This window comes from Erinaceus europaeus, chromosome 9 (assembly GCF_950295315.1).
Source record: "Erinaceus europaeus chromosome 9, mEriEur2.1, whole genome shotgun sequence".
NCBI lineage: Eukaryota > Metazoa > Chordata > Mammalia > Eulipotyphla > Erinaceidae > Erinaceus > Erinaceus europaeus.
This window is the reverse complement of record NC_080170.1, coordinates 955,954-974,719: the sequence shown is the minus strand read 5'-3', so window position 1 is coordinate 974,719 and position 18,766 is coordinate 955,954. Positions and strand designations below refer to the sequence as shown.

The 18,766-nt window shown below is 50.4% G+C and overlaps 1 protein-coding gene across 2 annotated transcripts in view; it reads right to left on the bottom strand.

Annotated features, from left to right (window-relative positions):
• The window catches only part of HMMR (hyaluronan mediated motility receptor), a 53,120-nt gene extending 34,718 nt beyond the window's left edge, over positions 1-18,402 (bottom strand). Inside the window, exons 1-11 of one of the 2 annotated variants that reach the window (XM_060197065.1) lie at positions 18,260-18,402; positions 17,433-17,531; positions 11,758-11,834; positions 10,655-10,702; positions 9,789-9,977; positions 8,343-8,420; positions 8,172-8,254; positions 7,133-7,207; positions 6,845-7,020; positions 6,122-6,270; positions 4,577-4,791 (exon numbers count right to left, since the gene is read on the bottom strand). In XM_060197065.1, the coding sequence (XP_060053048.1) occupies positions 4,577-4,791; positions 6,122-6,270; positions 6,845-7,020; positions 7,133-7,207; positions 8,172-8,254; positions 8,343-8,420; positions 9,789-9,977; positions 10,655-10,702; positions 11,758-11,834; positions 17,433-17,531; positions 18,260-18,305 (1,235 nt within the window). In that variant the 5' untranslated portion in view covers positions 18,306-18,402. The remainder of the gene's footprint in view (positions 1-4,576; positions 4,792-6,121; positions 6,271-6,844; positions 7,021-7,132; positions 7,208-8,171; positions 8,255-8,342; positions 8,421-9,788; positions 9,978-10,654; positions 10,703-11,757; positions 11,835-17,432; positions 17,532-18,259) is intronic. The other variant, XM_060197066.1, reaches the window with a different exon arrangement.
• Positions 18,403-18,766: the final 364 nt, after the last annotated feature.

The window sequence follows — 18,766 nt, the reverse complement described above, 5'->3', positions numbered from 1 at the left end:
GGAAACAAGAAAAGGCACAAATAAACAGCCTGATTGCACATCTCAAAGACCTAGAAGAAGAACAACAAAGGAATCCTAAAGCAACCAGAAGGACAGAAATTACTAAAGTTAGGGCAGAAATAAATAACATTGAGAATAGGAAAACCATACAAAAGATCAATGAAAGTAAATGTTGGTTCTTCAAAAGAGTAAACAAAATCGACAAACCTTTAGCCAGACTCACAAAACAAAAAAGGGAGAAGACCCAAATAAATCGGATAGTAAATGAAAGAGGAGATATCACAACCGACACCGCAGAAATTCAACATATCATGCGAGGCTTCTATGAACAACTATATGCCACCAAGCTAGAGAACCTGGAAGAAATGAATGATTTCCTAGATACCTGCCAACTTCCAAAACTAACTAAAGAGGAAGTGGATAACATGAACAGGCCCATCACAGCTAATGAAATTGAAACAGTTATCAAAAATCTTCCCAAAAATAAAAGTCCTGGACCAGATGGTTTTACAAATGAATTCTACAAAACCTTCAAAGAAGAACTAATACCTCTACTTTTAAAAGTCTTCCAGAAGATTGAAGACACTGGAATACTCCCTGCCAGCTTCTATGAAGCCAACATCACCCTGATACCAAAAGCAGACAGGGACACAACCAAAAAAGAAAACTACAGACCAATATCTCTGATGAACATAGATAACGAAAATATTGAACAAAATTCTAGCCAACCGGATACAGCAGTATATCAAAAAGATTGTTCATCATGACCAAGTGGGGTTTATCCCAGGCATGCAAGGTTGGTTTAATATACCAAATAAATCAATGAATGTGATCCACCACATCAACAAAAGCAAGACCAAAAACCACATGGTCATATCAATAGATGCAGAGAAAGCCTTTGACAAAATACAACATCCCTTTATGATCAAAACACTACAAAAAATGGGAATAGATGGAAAATTCCTGAAGATAGTGGAGTCTATATATAGCAAGCCTACAGCCAACATCATACTCAATGGTGAAAAACTGGAAGCATTTCCACTCAGATCAGGTACTAGACAGGGCTGCCCACTATCACCATTACTATTCAACATAGTGTTGGAAGTTCTTGCCATAGCAATCAGGCAGGAGCAAGGAATTAAAGGAATACAGATTGGAAGAGAAGAAGTCAAACTCTCCTTATTTGCAGATGACATGATAGTATACATGGGAAAACCTAAGGAATCCAGCAAGAAGCTTTTGGAAATCATCAGGCAATACAGTAATGTGTCAGGCTATAAAATTAACATTCAAAAGTCAGTGGCCTTCCTCTATGCAAACACTAAGTTAGAAGAAATTGAAATCCAGAAATCAGTTCCTTTTTCTATAGCAACAAAAACAATAAAATATCTAGGAGTAAACCTAACCAAAGAAGTGAAAGACTTGTATACTGAAAATTATGAGTCACTACTCAAAGAAATTGAAAAAGACACAAAGAAGTGGAAAGATATTCCATGTTCATGGGTTGGAAGAATTAACATCATCAAAATGAATATATTACCCAGAGCCATCTACAAATTTAATGCTATCCCATCAAGATCCCAAGCACATTTTTTTAGGAAAATAGAACAAATGCTACAAATGTTTATCTGGAACCAGAAAAGACCTAGAATTGCCAAAACAATCTTGAGAAAAAAGAACAGAACCGGAGGCCAGATCTCAAACTGTATTATAGGGCCATTGTCATCAAAACTGCTTGGTACTGGAACATGAACAGACACACTGACCAGTGGAATAGAATTGAGAGCCCAGAAATGAGGCCCCACATGTATGGACATCTAATCTTTGACAAAGGGGCCCAGACTATTATATGGGGAAAGCAGAGTCTCTTCAACAAATGGTGTTGGAAACAATGGGTTGAAACATGCAGAAGAATGAAACTGAATCACTGTATTTCACCAAATACAAAAGTAAATTCCAAGTGGATCAAAGACTTGGATGTTAGACCAGAAACTATCAGATACTTAGAGGAAAATATTGGCAGAACTTTTTTCCGCATAAATTTTAAAGACATTTTCAATGAAACGAATTCAATTACAAGGAAGACTAAGGCAAGTATAAACCTATGGGACTACATCAAATTAAAAAGCTTCTTCACAGCAAAAGAAACCACTACCCAAATCAAGAGACCCCTCACAGAATGGGAGAAGATCTTTACATGCCATACATCAGATAAGAGTTTAATAACCAACATATATAAAGAGCTTGCCAGACTCAACAACAAGACAACAAATAACCCCATCCAAAAATGGGGGGAGGACTTGGACAGAATATTCACCACAGAAGAGATCCAAAAGGCTGAGAAACACATGAAAAAATGCTTCAAGTCTCTGATTGTCAGAGAAATGCAAATCAAGACAACAATGAGATATCACTTCACTCCTGTGAGAATGTCACACATCAGAAAAGGTAACAGCAGCAAATGCTGGAGAGGGTGTGGGGTCAAAGGAACCCTCCTGCACTGCTGGTGGGAATGTCAATTGGTCCAACCTCTGTGGAGAACAGTCTGGAGAACTATCAGAAGGCTAGAAATGGACCTACCCTATGACCCAGCAATTCCCCTCCTGGGGATATATCCTAAGGAACCCAACACATCCATCCAAAAAGATCTGTGTACACATATGTTCTTGGCGGCACAATTTGTAATAGCCAAAACCTGGAAGCAACCCAGGTGTCCAACAACAGATGAGTGGCTGAGCAAGTTGTGGTCTATATACACAATGGAATACTACTCAGCTGTAAAAAATGGTGACTTCACTGTTTTCAGCCGATCTTGGATGGACCTTGAAAAAATCATGTTGAGTGAAATAAGTCAGAAACAGAAGGATGAATATGGGATGATCTCACTCTCAGGCCAAAGTTGAAAAACAAGATTAGAAAAGAAAACACAAGTCGAACCTGAAATGGAATTGGAGTATTACACCAAAGTAAAAGACTCTGGGGTGTGTGGGTGGGTGGGGAGAATACAGGTCCATGAAAAATGATGAATGAAATAGTGGGGGTTGTATTGCTAAATGGGAATCTGGGGAATGTTATGCATGTAAAAAAAAAAAAGAAGAAGTAGAAACGCAAAGCAGAAATTGAGTTTGGAGTATGGCACCAAAGTAAGAAAGCAGAAGTACACTAGAGTTTGCAGTGAGTACCCTCCCTAACACTTCCTCTCCACTATTCCAAGCTTTGGGTCCATGATTGCTCAACAATCTGTTTGGCTTTGTATGTTAACTCTCTTTTCAGTCACCAGGTTCCAGGTGTCATCAGGATGCTAGCCAGGCTTCCCTGGACTGAAGACCCCACCAATAAGTCCTGGAGCTCAGCTTCCCCAGAGTCACACCCTACTAGGGAAAGAGAGAGGCAGACTGGGAGTATGGACCGACCAGTCAACGCCCATGTTCAGCGGGGAAGCAATTACAGAAGCCAGACCTTCTACCTTCTGCAACCCTCAACGACCCTGGGTCCATGTTCCCAGAGGGCTAGAGAATGGGAAAGCTATCGGGGGAGGGGTGGGATACGGAGATTGGGTGGTGGGAATTGTGTGGAATTGTACCCCTCCTACCCTATGGAAAAAAAAAAAAAAAAGAAAACACAGTTGGGTGTGTGAAAACCAACCAACAGACAAGAAGATGAAGCCTCAGCAGCCGTCTTTAGGCCTGCATTTGCCCAGGAGAGCTGGAGACCCGCAGGCACAGCTCAGCCACCGCACATGGCGCTGCTGGGCGCAACGGAGACTCCGCCCATCAGGTCCTGTGCACAGCCGGGTGCATCTCTCTGATTCTAGTGGGGACGCAGTTCTCTTGTTTGTTTTTGCTATCACTGAGGTGCACCGCTTTGGGCAGACTTGGAGAGAGAGCCAGAGATAGACAGACAGACAGACCGAGACCAACCCCAGCACCAACACTCCTCCAGGGCAGTGGGGCCAGGCTCAGACCTGGCTGCAAGGTTATTTCTTCAGGCTTCTCAGGTCTGTTGCCCCTCCCCACCCCTTGTCTTTTGAGATGTTTGTGTTCCTTCAAAAAACCAGCACAGCGTGCTCTAAGCAAGGTGATTCAGGTGCAGGCATGAGTGGGAGAGCGGAGACAGGATTCTTCATTCTTTGGCTTAAAAAAAAAAACCTCATTATTATTATTTGGGGCCAGGTGGTAGAATACCTGGTTTAAGTGCTCTCACTACCACGTGCAAGGACCCAAGTTCAAGCCCCTGCTCCCCACCTACAGGGGCAACGCTTCATGAGCAGTGAAGCAGGTCTGCAGGTGACTTCCATTTTTTCCCTATCTTCTCCTTCCCTATCAAACAGCAAGGAGGAAGGAAAACAAACAAACAAAACCCTCATTATAAGGCTGGCCTCGCATCAAATGCTTTTTAGAAAGCACAGGAGTAAAGAAGCCTGGGCCTGGGGTGTCGACTGGCCAAATTCCCAGGCTCAGCTGGCCGCCTCTGTCCCCTCCCTGCCGAGCCACCAAGCTCAGCCGAGCAGGCCTGGCCTGAGCACCTGCGAGTGAGCAGGAAGCCCGACAGTGCAAGCAGCTCTGCCCATACAAACCTCTCCAGCGCTTCTTCCAGAAGCTTCTGCTTTGCAGCTCTAGACCTTGCTTCCTCTTCCAGCTGCTCAAGGAGCCTCTCTGCTTGCTCCTCCTTGTGTTGCAACTTATCCAGCTCCCTCAGTGCTGCTTTTAATTCCTCCTCAAACAGGCTCTTCTCTCTGGCCAGTTCCTCCTGGACAGAACACAGTTTCTGCTGAAGACTGGAGGACAATCCCTGTTTCCAAAGAGAATATCATCAAATGTGGGACTATGTGGAAGTTTGGTAGAGCTTAGGGAAGCTCCCCCCATCTTCACGGATGGAGGTCTGAAAAGACACCTCTCTTGGTAGCCTCTCTCCATAGAGATGAGCCAAGAGACAAAAGTCTATCAGACTCAGCTTGCCTCTGTAAGACTCCCGAAATCCACAAGGAGCCTACATCCTCTCTCCCCTGCTGTCAGCCAAATGGTTGCACTCACTCAAAGCTCACACATTCCACTTCACCTTTTGATCACAAAGGAAGAGCACATCCTGTCACACATTCCTAACACCGGACAAGTGAGAAGCCCCCCAAGGCCTTATTTCCTGGAGCCCTTCTGATGTCTTTAAAGCCTTGTTCTTCCTTCTCTATCTCACCTTACTGGTTCAACCACTATTCTTCTCTCAAATGCCTTTGGATCATTAAATGCCTGCATCAGGAGACCAACTGTATTGATCTCTACGTATCAGCTCTTGTCATAACAGCCCCTGCCATAGGGGGCATGCTGACCTTTAAGAAACCTGTGAATTCTGACATATGTGAAAACCGTGCTTTGTCTAGCCTTCTATATTAACCCAAACCCACCCCCCAATAAACGAGTGTGTTCCTACCAGAATCCTCCCTGAGTTTCTTTCTTTTCACATAGTCTCTTGAACTAGAGATGGGAACTTGGTAGATTTACCTTCCTAGCTGAGAGCTAACCCACATGAGCTCCAGCAATCAAACAATCTGAAATGGCATTGTGAGGTCCTACTAAGAAAGAAAACTAAAGCACAGAAATTAAATTTAAAGATGCCATGTTCACTTTGTAAAGGGTAACACCTCATTAACACTTCTAGGCAGTTTGCACGTCTTGTAAAATAATATTTTTACACCTATTTCATCATATACGATTTATTATTGTTATTTGACAGGACAGATAGAAATGGGGTGGGGGGAGACAGAAAAGGAGGGACAGGGAGACACCTACAGCCCTGCTTCACCACTCGTGGAGCTTCCTCTCTGCAAGTGGGACAGGGGGCGTGAACCTGGGTCCTCGCACACGGTGACGTGTGTGCTCAATCGGGTGCACCACCTCCTGGCTCACACTTTCCTAGTGTATGATTCCTCCTCAATAGGCATGACTACTTCCTCAGGACAAGAGCCTCACGTGATGGCTGTTGGATCAGAGAATCCTGTCATCTTGTATGACTGTAGACCAGTATTAAATTGTGAATTAAAAAGGATACAGACACTCTGAAGGCTTTCTGATGGGGCTGACAGCATGGGATAGCACTCATTAGTTTGTTATTTAATGTAGTCAACTACCTTCTCCTGCTGCAGAAGGGAATCGATTTGCAATTCTTTTTGTTGTAGCTTTTCCTGTTCTTCCTTTTCAAGAACAAGCCTCTCTTTTAGGCTCTTTATTTCAGAATTTAGAGTCTCCTCCTGTTCATTATACTTGCTGGCGAGGCTTTCTATAAAGACATTAAAAATGTTGTAATTAGACTCCAAGGTTGATTTTGAAAAACTCAGATTTTCTTTCTATTGCTTTCGGGAAGTTAAGACGTTACATATCTCTAAAGGGAGAAGCTACCATTAACTCTGCAATGTAACACAGGAGCTACACATACTGAAACCCCACCTACTTCTATGTCTCTCTAAATTTTAACTGGCTATCAAATTTGAAAAGCAAGTGTGTGCATGTGTATTTCAATCAAGAATATTATATTATATTGAAAAAAAAAGCCTAGACATAAAAGCCTTTCTCATGGAAGGACTATTTCTGCTGTTAGTCACGTCAGTGTTAGAAATGCTGTTCAACTTCACAGTGCTCTTCTTTTCTTAATTTCTATTTATTATTATTATTTGACATTACCAGCTCTGACACACAGCGGTGCAGAGGATTGAACCTGGGACTCCGAAGCCTCATGAAGGAGACTCCCTTTGCATGACCATGACGCCGTCCACCCCGCCCCAGGGCACTCGCGCTCTTCTGAGACAGCGCGCACTAAGCCTTCGCCCAGAGCCAGCCGTGCCAGCACCCGGTACCTTTCTCCTGCTCCAGCAGCTGACACCTAGCCGTCAGGTCTCCCAGCTGTGCCCACAGCGCAGCACTCTGCTCACGAGACTGTCTAAGGCTGGAGACCTCGGCAGCTTCCGCCTGCAGTTTTCCCTCTAGCTGAGCAATACGCAGCTCGTATTTTTCCACCTGATCGGACGCGTGGCTGCATAGAAACCAATGTGAAAAAACTTATCTAAGCAAAGGGAACACCAACTGGAAAAAAGAGTAACTTCCCAACAAAGCAAGATCCAGTTTATAGTCACTACTTATATTACCTGATTTCTTGGATGTATTCTAAGAGTTCTTCTGTTTCAGAATTTTCATCAGTCTTTTCTTGGTCTATTATGACACTGCAAATAAACGAATGCATGCATGAATCACTCAGGACACTCGGCCGATCACGTGCTTATTTTCCGACGGAGACGTGGAGAGGCGGAGAGTGAGGAAGCAAGCTCCGTGCCTCAGCGCCCCTGTGCCCGCTGCTCTGAGGCGCAGTATGTCCTCGGCAACTCCCAACCGTTAAGAAATGGGCAGGGGAGGGAAGCAGCTCACAGAGGGCAGTATCAGCGGTCAGCAAACACGGACACAGCCTTGACATGGGACCAGCACTTCAAACCATACAGGGGCCACCAGTTCACACTCACAAGGAAGACAGGGCAGCAGCGCTGGCCAGGACGTGGGCCAGTCTACTTCCCCCGGGGCAGAGCCACACTATGCTGACGCTGCCCTGGGGCAGAGGGTCTGCTCTGAGGAACAGAAGCTTTGCCCACAGAAACAGACCCAGCTGCCTTCTCCGTGAGCTGGAACTGGACACCCAAGCACAGGCTACGAGCTCTGTGAGCAAGTGGAGGTACAACCGCGCGGTAGGGACCCCCCAACAGAGAGAAACCGAGGGTGGGAGAGACAGAGAGACAGTCTCCACAAATGCACAGCGGCACAGACGGGTCTCAAGAGGGAGCCATGTGCACCCAGCACGCAGGCAGAGGTGCGGTGAGCCCGGAGAGGTGGACACCGGGCAGCGCGTGGCTGGGGCGGGCACGGAGGCAGAGGGAGGACTAAGCTGCTGCGCAAGGGACGCCTGCCACACCGGGCCTCCACGGTCTGAGCGCCATCTCTGAGGCGACGCCACCAGCAAGGCTGTCTCCTCGCAGGGGCACGGAAGCTGTGTGAAGGGCATCTGCTCAGAGACCCTGTCGGCATCGAACTTGGGGCATCACTGGGGAGGAGGGCGGGCACAGGCAGGCTCGCGTCCCTGAGAGGCTGGCTGCACAGGGAGCTGCACCGTCCGGGGCCCGCCCTCTCCCAGTCACTCACAGTTCCCCCTCAGCCTGTGGCGCTTTCTCCTGAGGCTCTTCCTGCAGCTTCCTCTCCACGCCTTCCTGATTGGCCGCCAGAGCCTACGCAACAGAGACGTGCCTCAGAAGCGAGGGGCCACTCGGAGCCCAAACGCGGCCCCCGCGGACGCGGCAGGGGCACCTGTCCTACCTTTGCTTGTCGCTTGTGTTTGAGTTTCTGCAACTCAAGGCTTAGGAGCTTCATATTCTTGTTGCGGTTTTCAGAGAACTGAGCAGGACAGAAACAGTGACATGTCAGAAACAGAAACAGGGCGGTGCAGGAGTTCACGATGATGATGAGTTTGCTCACCGTCTGGGTGACGGCTTGCCCGTTATCCTATGGTAGAGAAAAGCCTCTGACCACGGCACAGGAACTGACACACGTGACGACTGCCCTCACCTCGTGACTGAAGCCGACCTTCTGGAATGTTCCTGGAAGTAGTGCTGGGAGGGGGCTCCATGCTTTGAGAGCCGACACACTGGCCCTTTGCACCCCCAGGCTGCAAAGCTCAAAGTTCCGTTTGTTCCAGGCAGAGCCCTGCTCAGCTCTGGCTTATGGCGGTGCTGGAGACTGAACCTGAAACCTTGGCGCCTGGGACCTGCAAGTCTTTCGCGTAACCGTTCTGCTGTCTCCCCAGGCCAGAGAAGATCTCATGAAGGACGTTTGCACCTGTACCTTCTGGTCTACTTTGAAACATGCCAACCACAGGATCTGGCCCACCCCAGGCAAGGAACAAGGCCCAAGCTGTCTCACCAACCAGAATCTTCTCCAGGATCTGCTCCCCACAACACTCGATTCTTGGGCACCCTCTGCGTGAGCTAAGTGTCCAACACGCACTAGAGCCTGAACTACGTGTGGTTCTTACTAAGCACGACGGTTATAACCCCTCCGCCTGCAGAGAAGGGTGATTACAGGAAGCTCTCTGGCTGCTGGCACAGGAATGCAGATAGGCACCGTTATCTGCTCAGCCCATCAGTCAGTCACTTTCCAAAGGGCACTGCCCAAAGGACGCGGGCAAGAAGCCTGCTGATGCTCTGCCGTGACTCACTCCAGAGAAAGACCTTTTACAGACCGCTGAGAGTGAATCCTGCAGTTTCTATTGACAGCCTATTTACTGGGCTGACTTCGGGGGAGTGAAAAAATGACATTAAGATACACACAGCCGAGACAGCTCAGGGCACCAAGCTCCAGTCCCCATGACCACGAGGCCCTGGGTTCCAGCCTTGGCATCACCTGTGAGCAACAGGAAGATGAGTAGGGATCTGGAGATGCTGCTTTCACCCTAGGACACAGAATGAAAAATAAAGATGGACCAGGGAGTAGCTCGGTCATAGTGCACGTAGGTGAGGCCTCTGGTTGATTCCCTTATTCCATGTGAAAATAATAAACACAAGCTAAGAAGTATCTTGTTTACAGTCCCTTACATGTCACACACCACAGCAAAAACGCATTCATAGTTACGACTTAAACAAACTCCTGATTTCAGGAACAGAGTGAAGGAAAAGGGCTGACACAGAGCCTGAAATTCTCGACTCTGTGAGGAAAAGACACATCGTTATTTACTCAAATGCCAAGATGACCATGAGACTCAGCTACCTTAGACTTGAGCAGCTCGTTAATCCTGGTGAATTCAATGAGCTGCTTCTTCAGGGACGCGCCGGCCGCAGCGAGAGACGTGTTCTCCCTGACTGCAGCACTCAGCTTGCCTTCCACCTTCTCCAGCTTGGCTTCCAGGTCCTGGATGCGCCTGACCTGTAAGCTGCGCTCCTGCACGAGGGCTCGCATCTGGACAGAAACGCGTAACAAGTGAGGGGCCCGCGCTCCCACCCCAAGGTGAGGACAGAATCGCCACGGTCATCTAGTTTGGAGGAGGGTCTAGGACTTTGAGAGAAGCAAGAAACTGTATTCCTACAGCATGAAACACAGGAAAATGGCCAGTGAGACGCACAGCGGGTGAGGCACGAGGCTCCTCAGCTCAAGTATGAGGTCCCGTGCTCCACGCCTGGTTCTGCCAGTGTCCAAGCAATGCTCTGGCCCTCCTTCCCCTTAATACCTAAATAAATCTTAAAACCAATTCACTGAAAAAGAATCAGATGCGCAGGTAGGCGGAAACTAGCTCACTGGGCAGACGGGCTTTGCTGCGACCAGGGCCGGGCCACGCTGCATGGCACCCTCACCCCCCTGCTCTCACCACCCACCCAGAATGAAAGACCTGCCCATTTTCCATGACGCTCACCTTGAATCATGCCCGAGGTGCCAAACACTTGGCTTTGCCAGCAGGTCACTGGCAGACAGACTCTCAAGTGTGGCTTCCCAGCAGAGGGCCCTCAGCCTGCCAGCACCCGGCCCTGTTCCTCACCCAGCACCCAGCACCCAGGTCAGGACAGAGATGGTCTCTCTGCTCGATACAAACTTTCCATGAGGAGACTTTTACTTGTCAACAAGTAGGACACACTGTTTACCTCTTTCTTCAACATCTTCAGATCCTGATCACTCTTTTCAGGTTTCTTCTGTTTAAAAGTCAAGGAACAGGGAAGACAAAATCAAGGGTCATATAACGTGTAATCTTTTTCATATTAAAAAAAAAAATTTTTAAATATTTCCTTTTGTTGTCCTTGTTGTTTTATTGTTGTTATTGATGTCGTCCTTGTTGGACAGGACAGAGAGAGGAGGGGAAGACAGAGAGGGGGAGAGAAAGACAGACACCTGCAGACCTGCTTCACTGCCTGTGAAGTGACTCCCCTGCAGGTGGGGAGCCGGGGCTCGAACCAGGATCCTTATGCTGGTCCTTGTGCTCTGCACCACCTGCGCTTAACCCGCTGTGCTACCGCCCAACTCCTGTAATTTTGTTTTCTATGAGAGTCTGCCAACTAGGTAAGTTCATAACATTTTTTTTCTTTGTTTTGCCTCCAGGGTTATTTCTGGGGCTCAGTGCCTGCACTGAGAATCCACTGCTCCTGGAGGCCATTTTTGTTATCATTGTCATTGCTGCTGTTGGATAGGACAGAGAGAAATGGAGAGAGGAGGGGAAGACAGAGAGGAGGAGAGAAAGACAGACACCTGCAGACCTGCTTCACCGCCTGTGAAGTGACGCCCCTGCAGGTGGAGAGCCGGGGTCCCTGCGCTTTGTGCCACGTGTGCTTAACCCGCTGAACTCGCGACCGTCCGCCCCCCAGTTCATGGCTGCGATGCCGTGCGGCTCCTGTGCCCGGCCTGCTGCTCTCTCACTGAGTTCACGCCGAGGGCATGTGGGCCTTGGCACAGACACTACGCTGTCAGCCCTGCCCGCCCTCTCTGTGACAAGCACACAGACGCGCGCCAGCAGACACTCCGGGTGCCCACGCAGGGTTAAGGGTCAGTGTCTAGGTGGAGCTGGCTGGACCGGAGTCAGATACGACAGAGCTTCAGCTCCAAGGGCGCCCAGCAGCACGGTTGCCCTGGGTCTCTGCCCGCTCGAGGCCCCGGGCGCCCCACCGGACTCGCCCCAGGCACCGGGACTCGGGGCCACGGATTGGGTAGTGGCTCCAGCACGTCAGGCAGACGGCCGACTGGGCTGGGGTCTCACCTTGGTCCCTGGGGCCTTGCCCCTTCTGGCTGAAGCAGGCAGAGCGTCACCGTCGGCTGCGAGGTCAGGCCGGGTGTCTGCATGAGATGAAGGGAGGGAACGTGGCCGTGCCGCCGCCCAGAGCCCCTGCCGGCAGCCCACAACCCCTGCCTGCAACCCGCAGCCCCTGCCTGCAACCCACAACCCCCTGCCTGCAGCCCACAACCCCCTGCCCGAAACCTACAGCCCCTGCCTGCAACCTGCAGCCCACAACCCCCTGCCTGCAACCCACAACCCCCTGCCTAAAACCCACAGCCCCTGCCTGCAGCACACAACCCCCTGCCCGAAACCAACAGCCCCTGCCTGCAACCTGCAGCCCACAACCCCCTGCCTGCAACCCGCAGCCCCTACTCGCAGCCCGCAGCCCCTGCCCGCAACCTGCAGCCCCTGCCTGCAACCTGCAGCCCACAACCCCCTGCCTGGAACCTGCAGCCCCCTGCCTGCAGCCACTGTCCCCACCACACTGTACTGGGTTTCCGCTCTCCCCACCCCGCCCCTCCTGGTCTTCCCAACACCCAGAGCAGCTGAGGTCTCCTCGGAGAGGAAAGGACACCCCTACAGGGGGGCTTCACCCGCTGTGGGGCAGAATGCAGGTGTCCGTCTGTCTGTCTGTCCTCTCTTTTCCCCAGAGCCCTGCTCAGCTCTGGCTTATGGTGGTGCAGGGACTGAACCTGGGAGCCTCAGCACCAGTCACTTGCAGGAACTTTACCACGGGCAGCGTCAGTCTCGCCCCCTCCCTCCTTTCGCTGTCCTGGCAAATAAAGAGCAAGAAAGAACTAAAACACAGGCGAGAAATAAGGACTAAGCACCAGGCACACGGCAGCAAATGAGGACGAACCAGCAGGCTATTAGCAGAGCATAAAGACTAAGCACTGGGCCATCAGCACTAAATAAGGACTAAGCACCGGGCTATCAGCACTAAATAAGGACTCAGCACTGGGCTATCAGCACTAAATAAGGACTCAGCACTAGCTATCAGCACTAAATAAGGACTCAGCACCGGGCTATCAGCACTAAATAAGGACTCAGCACTGGCTATCAGCACTAAATAAGGACTCAGCACTGGGCTATCAGCACTAAATAAGGACTCAGCACTGGGCTATCAGCACTAAATAAGGACTCAGCACTGGGCTATCAGCACTAAATAAGGACTCAGCACTGGCTATCAGCACTAAATAAGGACTCAGCACTGGGCTGTCAGCACTAAATAAGGACTCAGCACTGGCTATCAGCACTAAATAAGGACTCAGCACTGGGCTATCAGCACTAAATAAGGACTCAGCACTGGGCTATCAGCACTAAATAAGGACTCAGCACTGGGCTATCAGCACTAAATAAGGACTCAGCACTGGCTATCAGCACTAAATAAGGACTCAGCACCGGGCCATCAGCACTAAATAAGGACTCAGCACTGGGCTATCAGCACTAAATAAGGACTCAGCACTGGGCTATCAGCACTAAATAAGGACTCAGCACTGGCTGTCAGCACTAAATAAGGACTCAGCACTGGGCTATCAGCACTAAATAAGGACTCAGCACTGGCTATCAGCACTAAATAAGGACTCAGCACTGGGCTATCAGCACTAAATAAGGACTCAGTACCGGGCTATCAGCACTAAATAAGGACTCAGCACTGGCTATCAGCACTAAATAAGGACTCAGCACTGGCTATCAGCACTAAATAAGGACTCAGCACTGGCTATCAGCACTAAATAAGGACTCAGCACTGGCTATCAGCACTAAATAAGGACTCAGCACTGGCTATCAGCACTAAATAAGGACTCAGCACTGGCTATCAGCACTAAATAAGGACTCAGCACTGGCTATCAGCACTAAATAAGGACTCAGCACTGGCTATCAGCACTAAATAAGGACTCAGCACCGGGCCATCAGCACTAAATAAGGACTCAGTACCGGGCTATCAGCACTAAATAAGGACTCAGCACTGGGCTATCAGCACTAAATAAGGACTCAGCACCGGGCCATCAGCACTAAATAAGGACTCAGCACTGGCTATCAGCACTAAATAAGGACTCAGCACTGGCTATCAGCACTAAATAAGGACTCAGCACCGGGCCATCAGCACTAAATAAGGACTCAGCACTGGGCTATCAGCACTAAATAAGGACTCAGCACTGGCTATCAGCACTAAATAAGGACTCAGCACTGGGCTATCAGCACTAAATAAGGACTCAGCACTGGCTATCAGCACTAAATAAGGACTCAGCACTGGCTATCAGCACTAAATAAGGACTCAGCACTGGCTATCAGCACTAAATAAGGACTCAGCACTGGCTATCAGCACTAAATAAGGACTCAGCACTGGGGTATCAGCACTAAATAAGGACTCAGCACCGGGCCATCAGCACTAAATAAGGACTCAGCACTGGGCTATCAGCACTAAATAAGGACTCAGCACTGGCTATCAGCACTAAATAAGGACTCAGCACTGGCTATCAGCACTAAATAAGGACTCAGCACTGGGGTATCAGCACTAAATAAGGACTCAGCACCGGGCCATCAGCACTAAATAAGGACTCAGTACCGGGCTATCAGCACTAAATAAGGACTCAGCACTGGGCTATCAGCACTAAATAAGGACTCAGCACTGGCTATCAGCACTAAATAAGGACTCAGCACTGGCTATCAGCACTAAATAAGGACTCAGCACTGGCTATCAGCACTAAATAAGGACTCAGCACTGGGCTATCAGCACTAAATAAGGACTCAGCACTGGGCTATCAGCACTAAATAAGGACTCAGCACTGGCTATCAGCACTAAATAAGGACTCAGCACTGGCTATCAGCACTAAATAAGGACTCAGCACCGGGCTATCAGCACTAAATAAGGACTCAGCACTGGGCTATCAGCACTAAATAATGACTCAGCACTGGGCTATCAGCACTAAATAAGGACTCAGCACTGGGCTATCAGCACTAAATAAGGACTCAGCACTGGCTATCAGCACTAAATAAGGACTCAGCACTGGCTATCAGCACTAAATAAGGACTCAGCACTGGCTATCAGCACTAAATAAGGACTCAGCACTGGCTATCAGCACTAAATAAGGACTCAGCACCGGGCCATCAGCACTAAATAAGGACTCAGCACTGGCTATCAGCACTAAATAAGGACTCAGCACTGGCTATCAGCACTAAATAAGGACTCAGCACCGGGCCATCAGCACTAAATAAGGACTCAGCACTGGGCTATCAGCACTAAATAAGGACTCAGCACTGGCTATCAGCACTAAATAAGGACTCAGCACTGGGCTATCAGCACTAAATAAGGACTCAGCACTGGCTATCAGCACTAAATAAGGACTCAGCACTGGCTATCAGCACTAAATAAGGACTCAGCACTGGCTATCAGCACTAAATAAGGACTCAGCACTGGCTATCAGCACTAAATAAGGACTCAGCACTGGGGTATCAGCACTAAATAAGGACTCAGCACCGGGCCATCAGCACTAAATAAGGACTCAGCACTGGGCTATCAGCACTAAATAAGGACTCAGCACTGGCTATCAGCACTAAATAAGGACTCAGCACTGGCTATCAGCACTAAATAAGGACTCAGCACTGGGGTATCAGCACTAAATAAGGACTCAGCACCGGGCCATCAGCACTAAATAAGGACTCAGTACCGGGCTATCAGCACTAAATAAGGACTCAGCACTGGGCTATCAGCACTAAATAAGGACTCAGCACTGGCTATCAGCACTAAATAAGGACTCAGCACTGGCTATCAGCACTAAATAAGGACTCAGCACTGGCTATCAGCACTAAATAAGGACTCAGCACTGGGCTATCAGCACTAAATAAGGACTCAGCACTGGGGTATCAGCACTAAATAAGGACTCAGCACCGGGCTATCAGCACTAAATAAGGACTCAGCACTGGGCTGTCAGCACTAAATAAGGACTCAGCACTGGGGTATCAGCACTAAATAAGGACTCAGCACTGGGCTGTCAGCACTAAATAAGGACTCAGCACTGGGCTATCAGCACTAAATAATGACTCAGCACTGGGCTATCAGCACTAAATAAGGACTCAGCACTGGGCTATCAGCACTAAATAAGGACTCAGCACTGGCTATCAGCACTAAATAAGGACTCAGCACTGGCTATCAGCACTAAATAAGGACTCAGCACTGGCTATCAGCACTAAATAAGGACTCAGCACTGGCTATCAGCACTAAATAAGGACTCAGCACCGGGCCATCAGCACTAAATAAGGACTCAGCACTGGCTATCAGCACTAAATAAGGACTCAGCACTGGCTATCAGCACTAAATAAGGACTCAGCACCGGGCCATCAGCACTAAATAAGGACTCAGCACTGGGCTATCAGCACTAAATAAGGACTCAGCACTGGCTATCAGCACTAAATAAGGACTCAGCACTGGGCTATCAGCACTAAATAAGGACTCAGCACTGGCTATCAGCACTAAATAAGGACTCAGCACTGGCTATCAGCACTAAATAAGGACTCAGCACTGGCTATCAGCACTAAATAAGGACTCAGCACTGGCTATCAGCACTAAATAAGGACTCAGCACTGGGGTATCAGCACTAAATAAGGACTCAGCACCGGGCCATCAGCACTAAATAAGGACTCAGCACTGGGCTATCAGCACTAAATAAGGACTCAGCACTGGCTATCAGCACTAAATAAGGACTCAGCACTGGCTATCAGCACTAAATAAGGACTCAGCACTGGGGTATCAGCACTAAATAAGGACTCAGCACCGGGCCATCAGCACTAAATAAGGACTCAGTACCGGGCTATCAGCACTAAATAAGGACTCAGCACTGGGCTATCAGCACTAAATAAGGACTCAGCACTGGCTATCAGCACTAAATAAGGACTCAGCACTGGCTATCAGCACTAAATAAGGACTCAGCACTGGGCTATCAGCACTAAATAAGGACTCAGCACTGGCTATCAGCACTAAATAAGGACTCAGCACTGGCTATCAGCACTAAATAAGGACTCAGCACTGGGGTATCAGCACTAAATAAGGACTCAGCACCGGGCCATCAGCACTAAATAAGGACTCAGTACCGGGCTATCAGCACTAAATAAGGACTCAGCACTGGGCTATCAGCACTAAATAAGGACTCAGCACTGGGCTATCAGCACTAAATAAGGACTCAGCACTGGCTATCAGCACTAAATAAGGACTCAGCACTGGGCTATCAGCACTAAATAAGGACTCAGCACTGGCTATCAGCACTAAATAAGGACTCAGCACTGGCTATCAGCACTAAATAAGGACTCAGCACTGGGCTATCAGCACTAAATAAGGACTCAGCACTGGCTATCAGCACTAAATAAGGACTCAGCACCGGGCTATCAGCACTAAATAAGGACTCAGCACTGGCTATCAGCACTAAATAAGGACTCAGCACTGGCTATCAGCACTAAATAAGGACTCAGCACCGGGCTATCAGCACTAAATAAGGACTCAGCACTGGCTATCAGCACTAAATAAGGACTCAGCACCGGGCTATCAGCACTAAATAATGACTCAGCACTGGGCCATCAGCACTAAATAAGGACTCAGCACCGGGCCATCAGCACTAAATAAGGACTCAGCACCATCAGGAGCTGGAGGTGAGGGCTGTGCTCACCCTCGAGTGCTGGGAACCTCTGGGCCTTCACGAAGGACACGGGGCCGCGGGCAGCCTCTGCTGGCTTCACGTCGTAGGCGCCAGGGGACGGGGCGCAGCCTGTGGACACACAGTGACAAGGGGCAAAGAGGGACTGTCTACACAGCTGGGGACGCGGGGCGGTGTGGGGAGTCCACTGTCTACACTGCTCTGAGCAGGGGGCTCACTGTCTACACGGCTCTGAGCAGGGGGCTCACCGTCTACACCGCTCTGAGCAGGGGGCTCAGTGTCTATACCGCTCTGAGCAGGGGAGGGTCCCGTGTCTATACCGCCGAGCGGGGAGGGTCCCGTGTCTACACCGCCGAGCGGGGGAGGGTCCCGTGTCTACACCGCCGAGCGGGGGAGGGTCCCGTGTCTACACCGCAGGCGGGGGGAGGGTCCCGTGTCTACACCGCAGAGCGGGGGAGGGTCCCGTGTCTACACCGCCGAGCGGGGGGAGGGTCCCGTGTCTACACCGCAGAGCGGGGGAGGGTCCGTGTCTACACCGCCGAGCGGGGGAGGGTCCCGTGTCTACACCGCAGAGCGGGGAGGGTCCCGTGTCTACACCGCCGAGCGGGGGGAGGGTCCCGTGTCTACACCGCCGAGCGGGGGGAGGGTCCCGTGTCTACACCGCAGAGCGGGGGAGGGTCCCGTGTCTACACCGCGACGGGCTGGGTCCGCCGTCTACACCGCTGCGGAGGGAGGGATCCCGGCACCGCGGTCCCCGCCCTGACCCCCGCCCACCGACCGCACCCCCGCGCTGACCCCTGACCCCCACCCCTGACCCCCCACCCCTGACCCCAGCTCACCGGCCGGCTCGTTGAAGCGCCGCAGCGCGGCCCGCGGGAAGGACATGTCTGCCCCGCGCGCTCAGCCGCCGCCGCGCGTTCAAATCGCCGCCGGCCCCGCCCCCCTGGCGGCAGCCAATCGCAATAGCCCGACCCGGGGCGTCCAATCACACGCGGGGAGCGCGCCCGCGGCAGCCAATCGGCGAGAGGGAGGCCGAGGTGCGGCCCGTGGAGTCCTCAGACCGGCCGGCCGGCCGCCGTCTATCCCGCGTCTGCGCGTCTGCGCTCGCTCTCGCGCAGCGTCTGGCGGCGGGGCGGCTCGAGGCGGGTGCCGTCATTGTTCTGAGCCGTCATCGACAAGAACACTTCACTCGCAGCCCTGGTGGCGTTACCGTCTTGTGCGGCGTCCCCACCAGCAAAGGGGCGGACACAGAGCGTCCAGAAAGGCGCTTGCGCACGGAGCGACTCGTGATTGGCCCAGCGAATACTCCGCGACTGCGCTCTGGCGCGTGCGCGGCCGCACGAGCT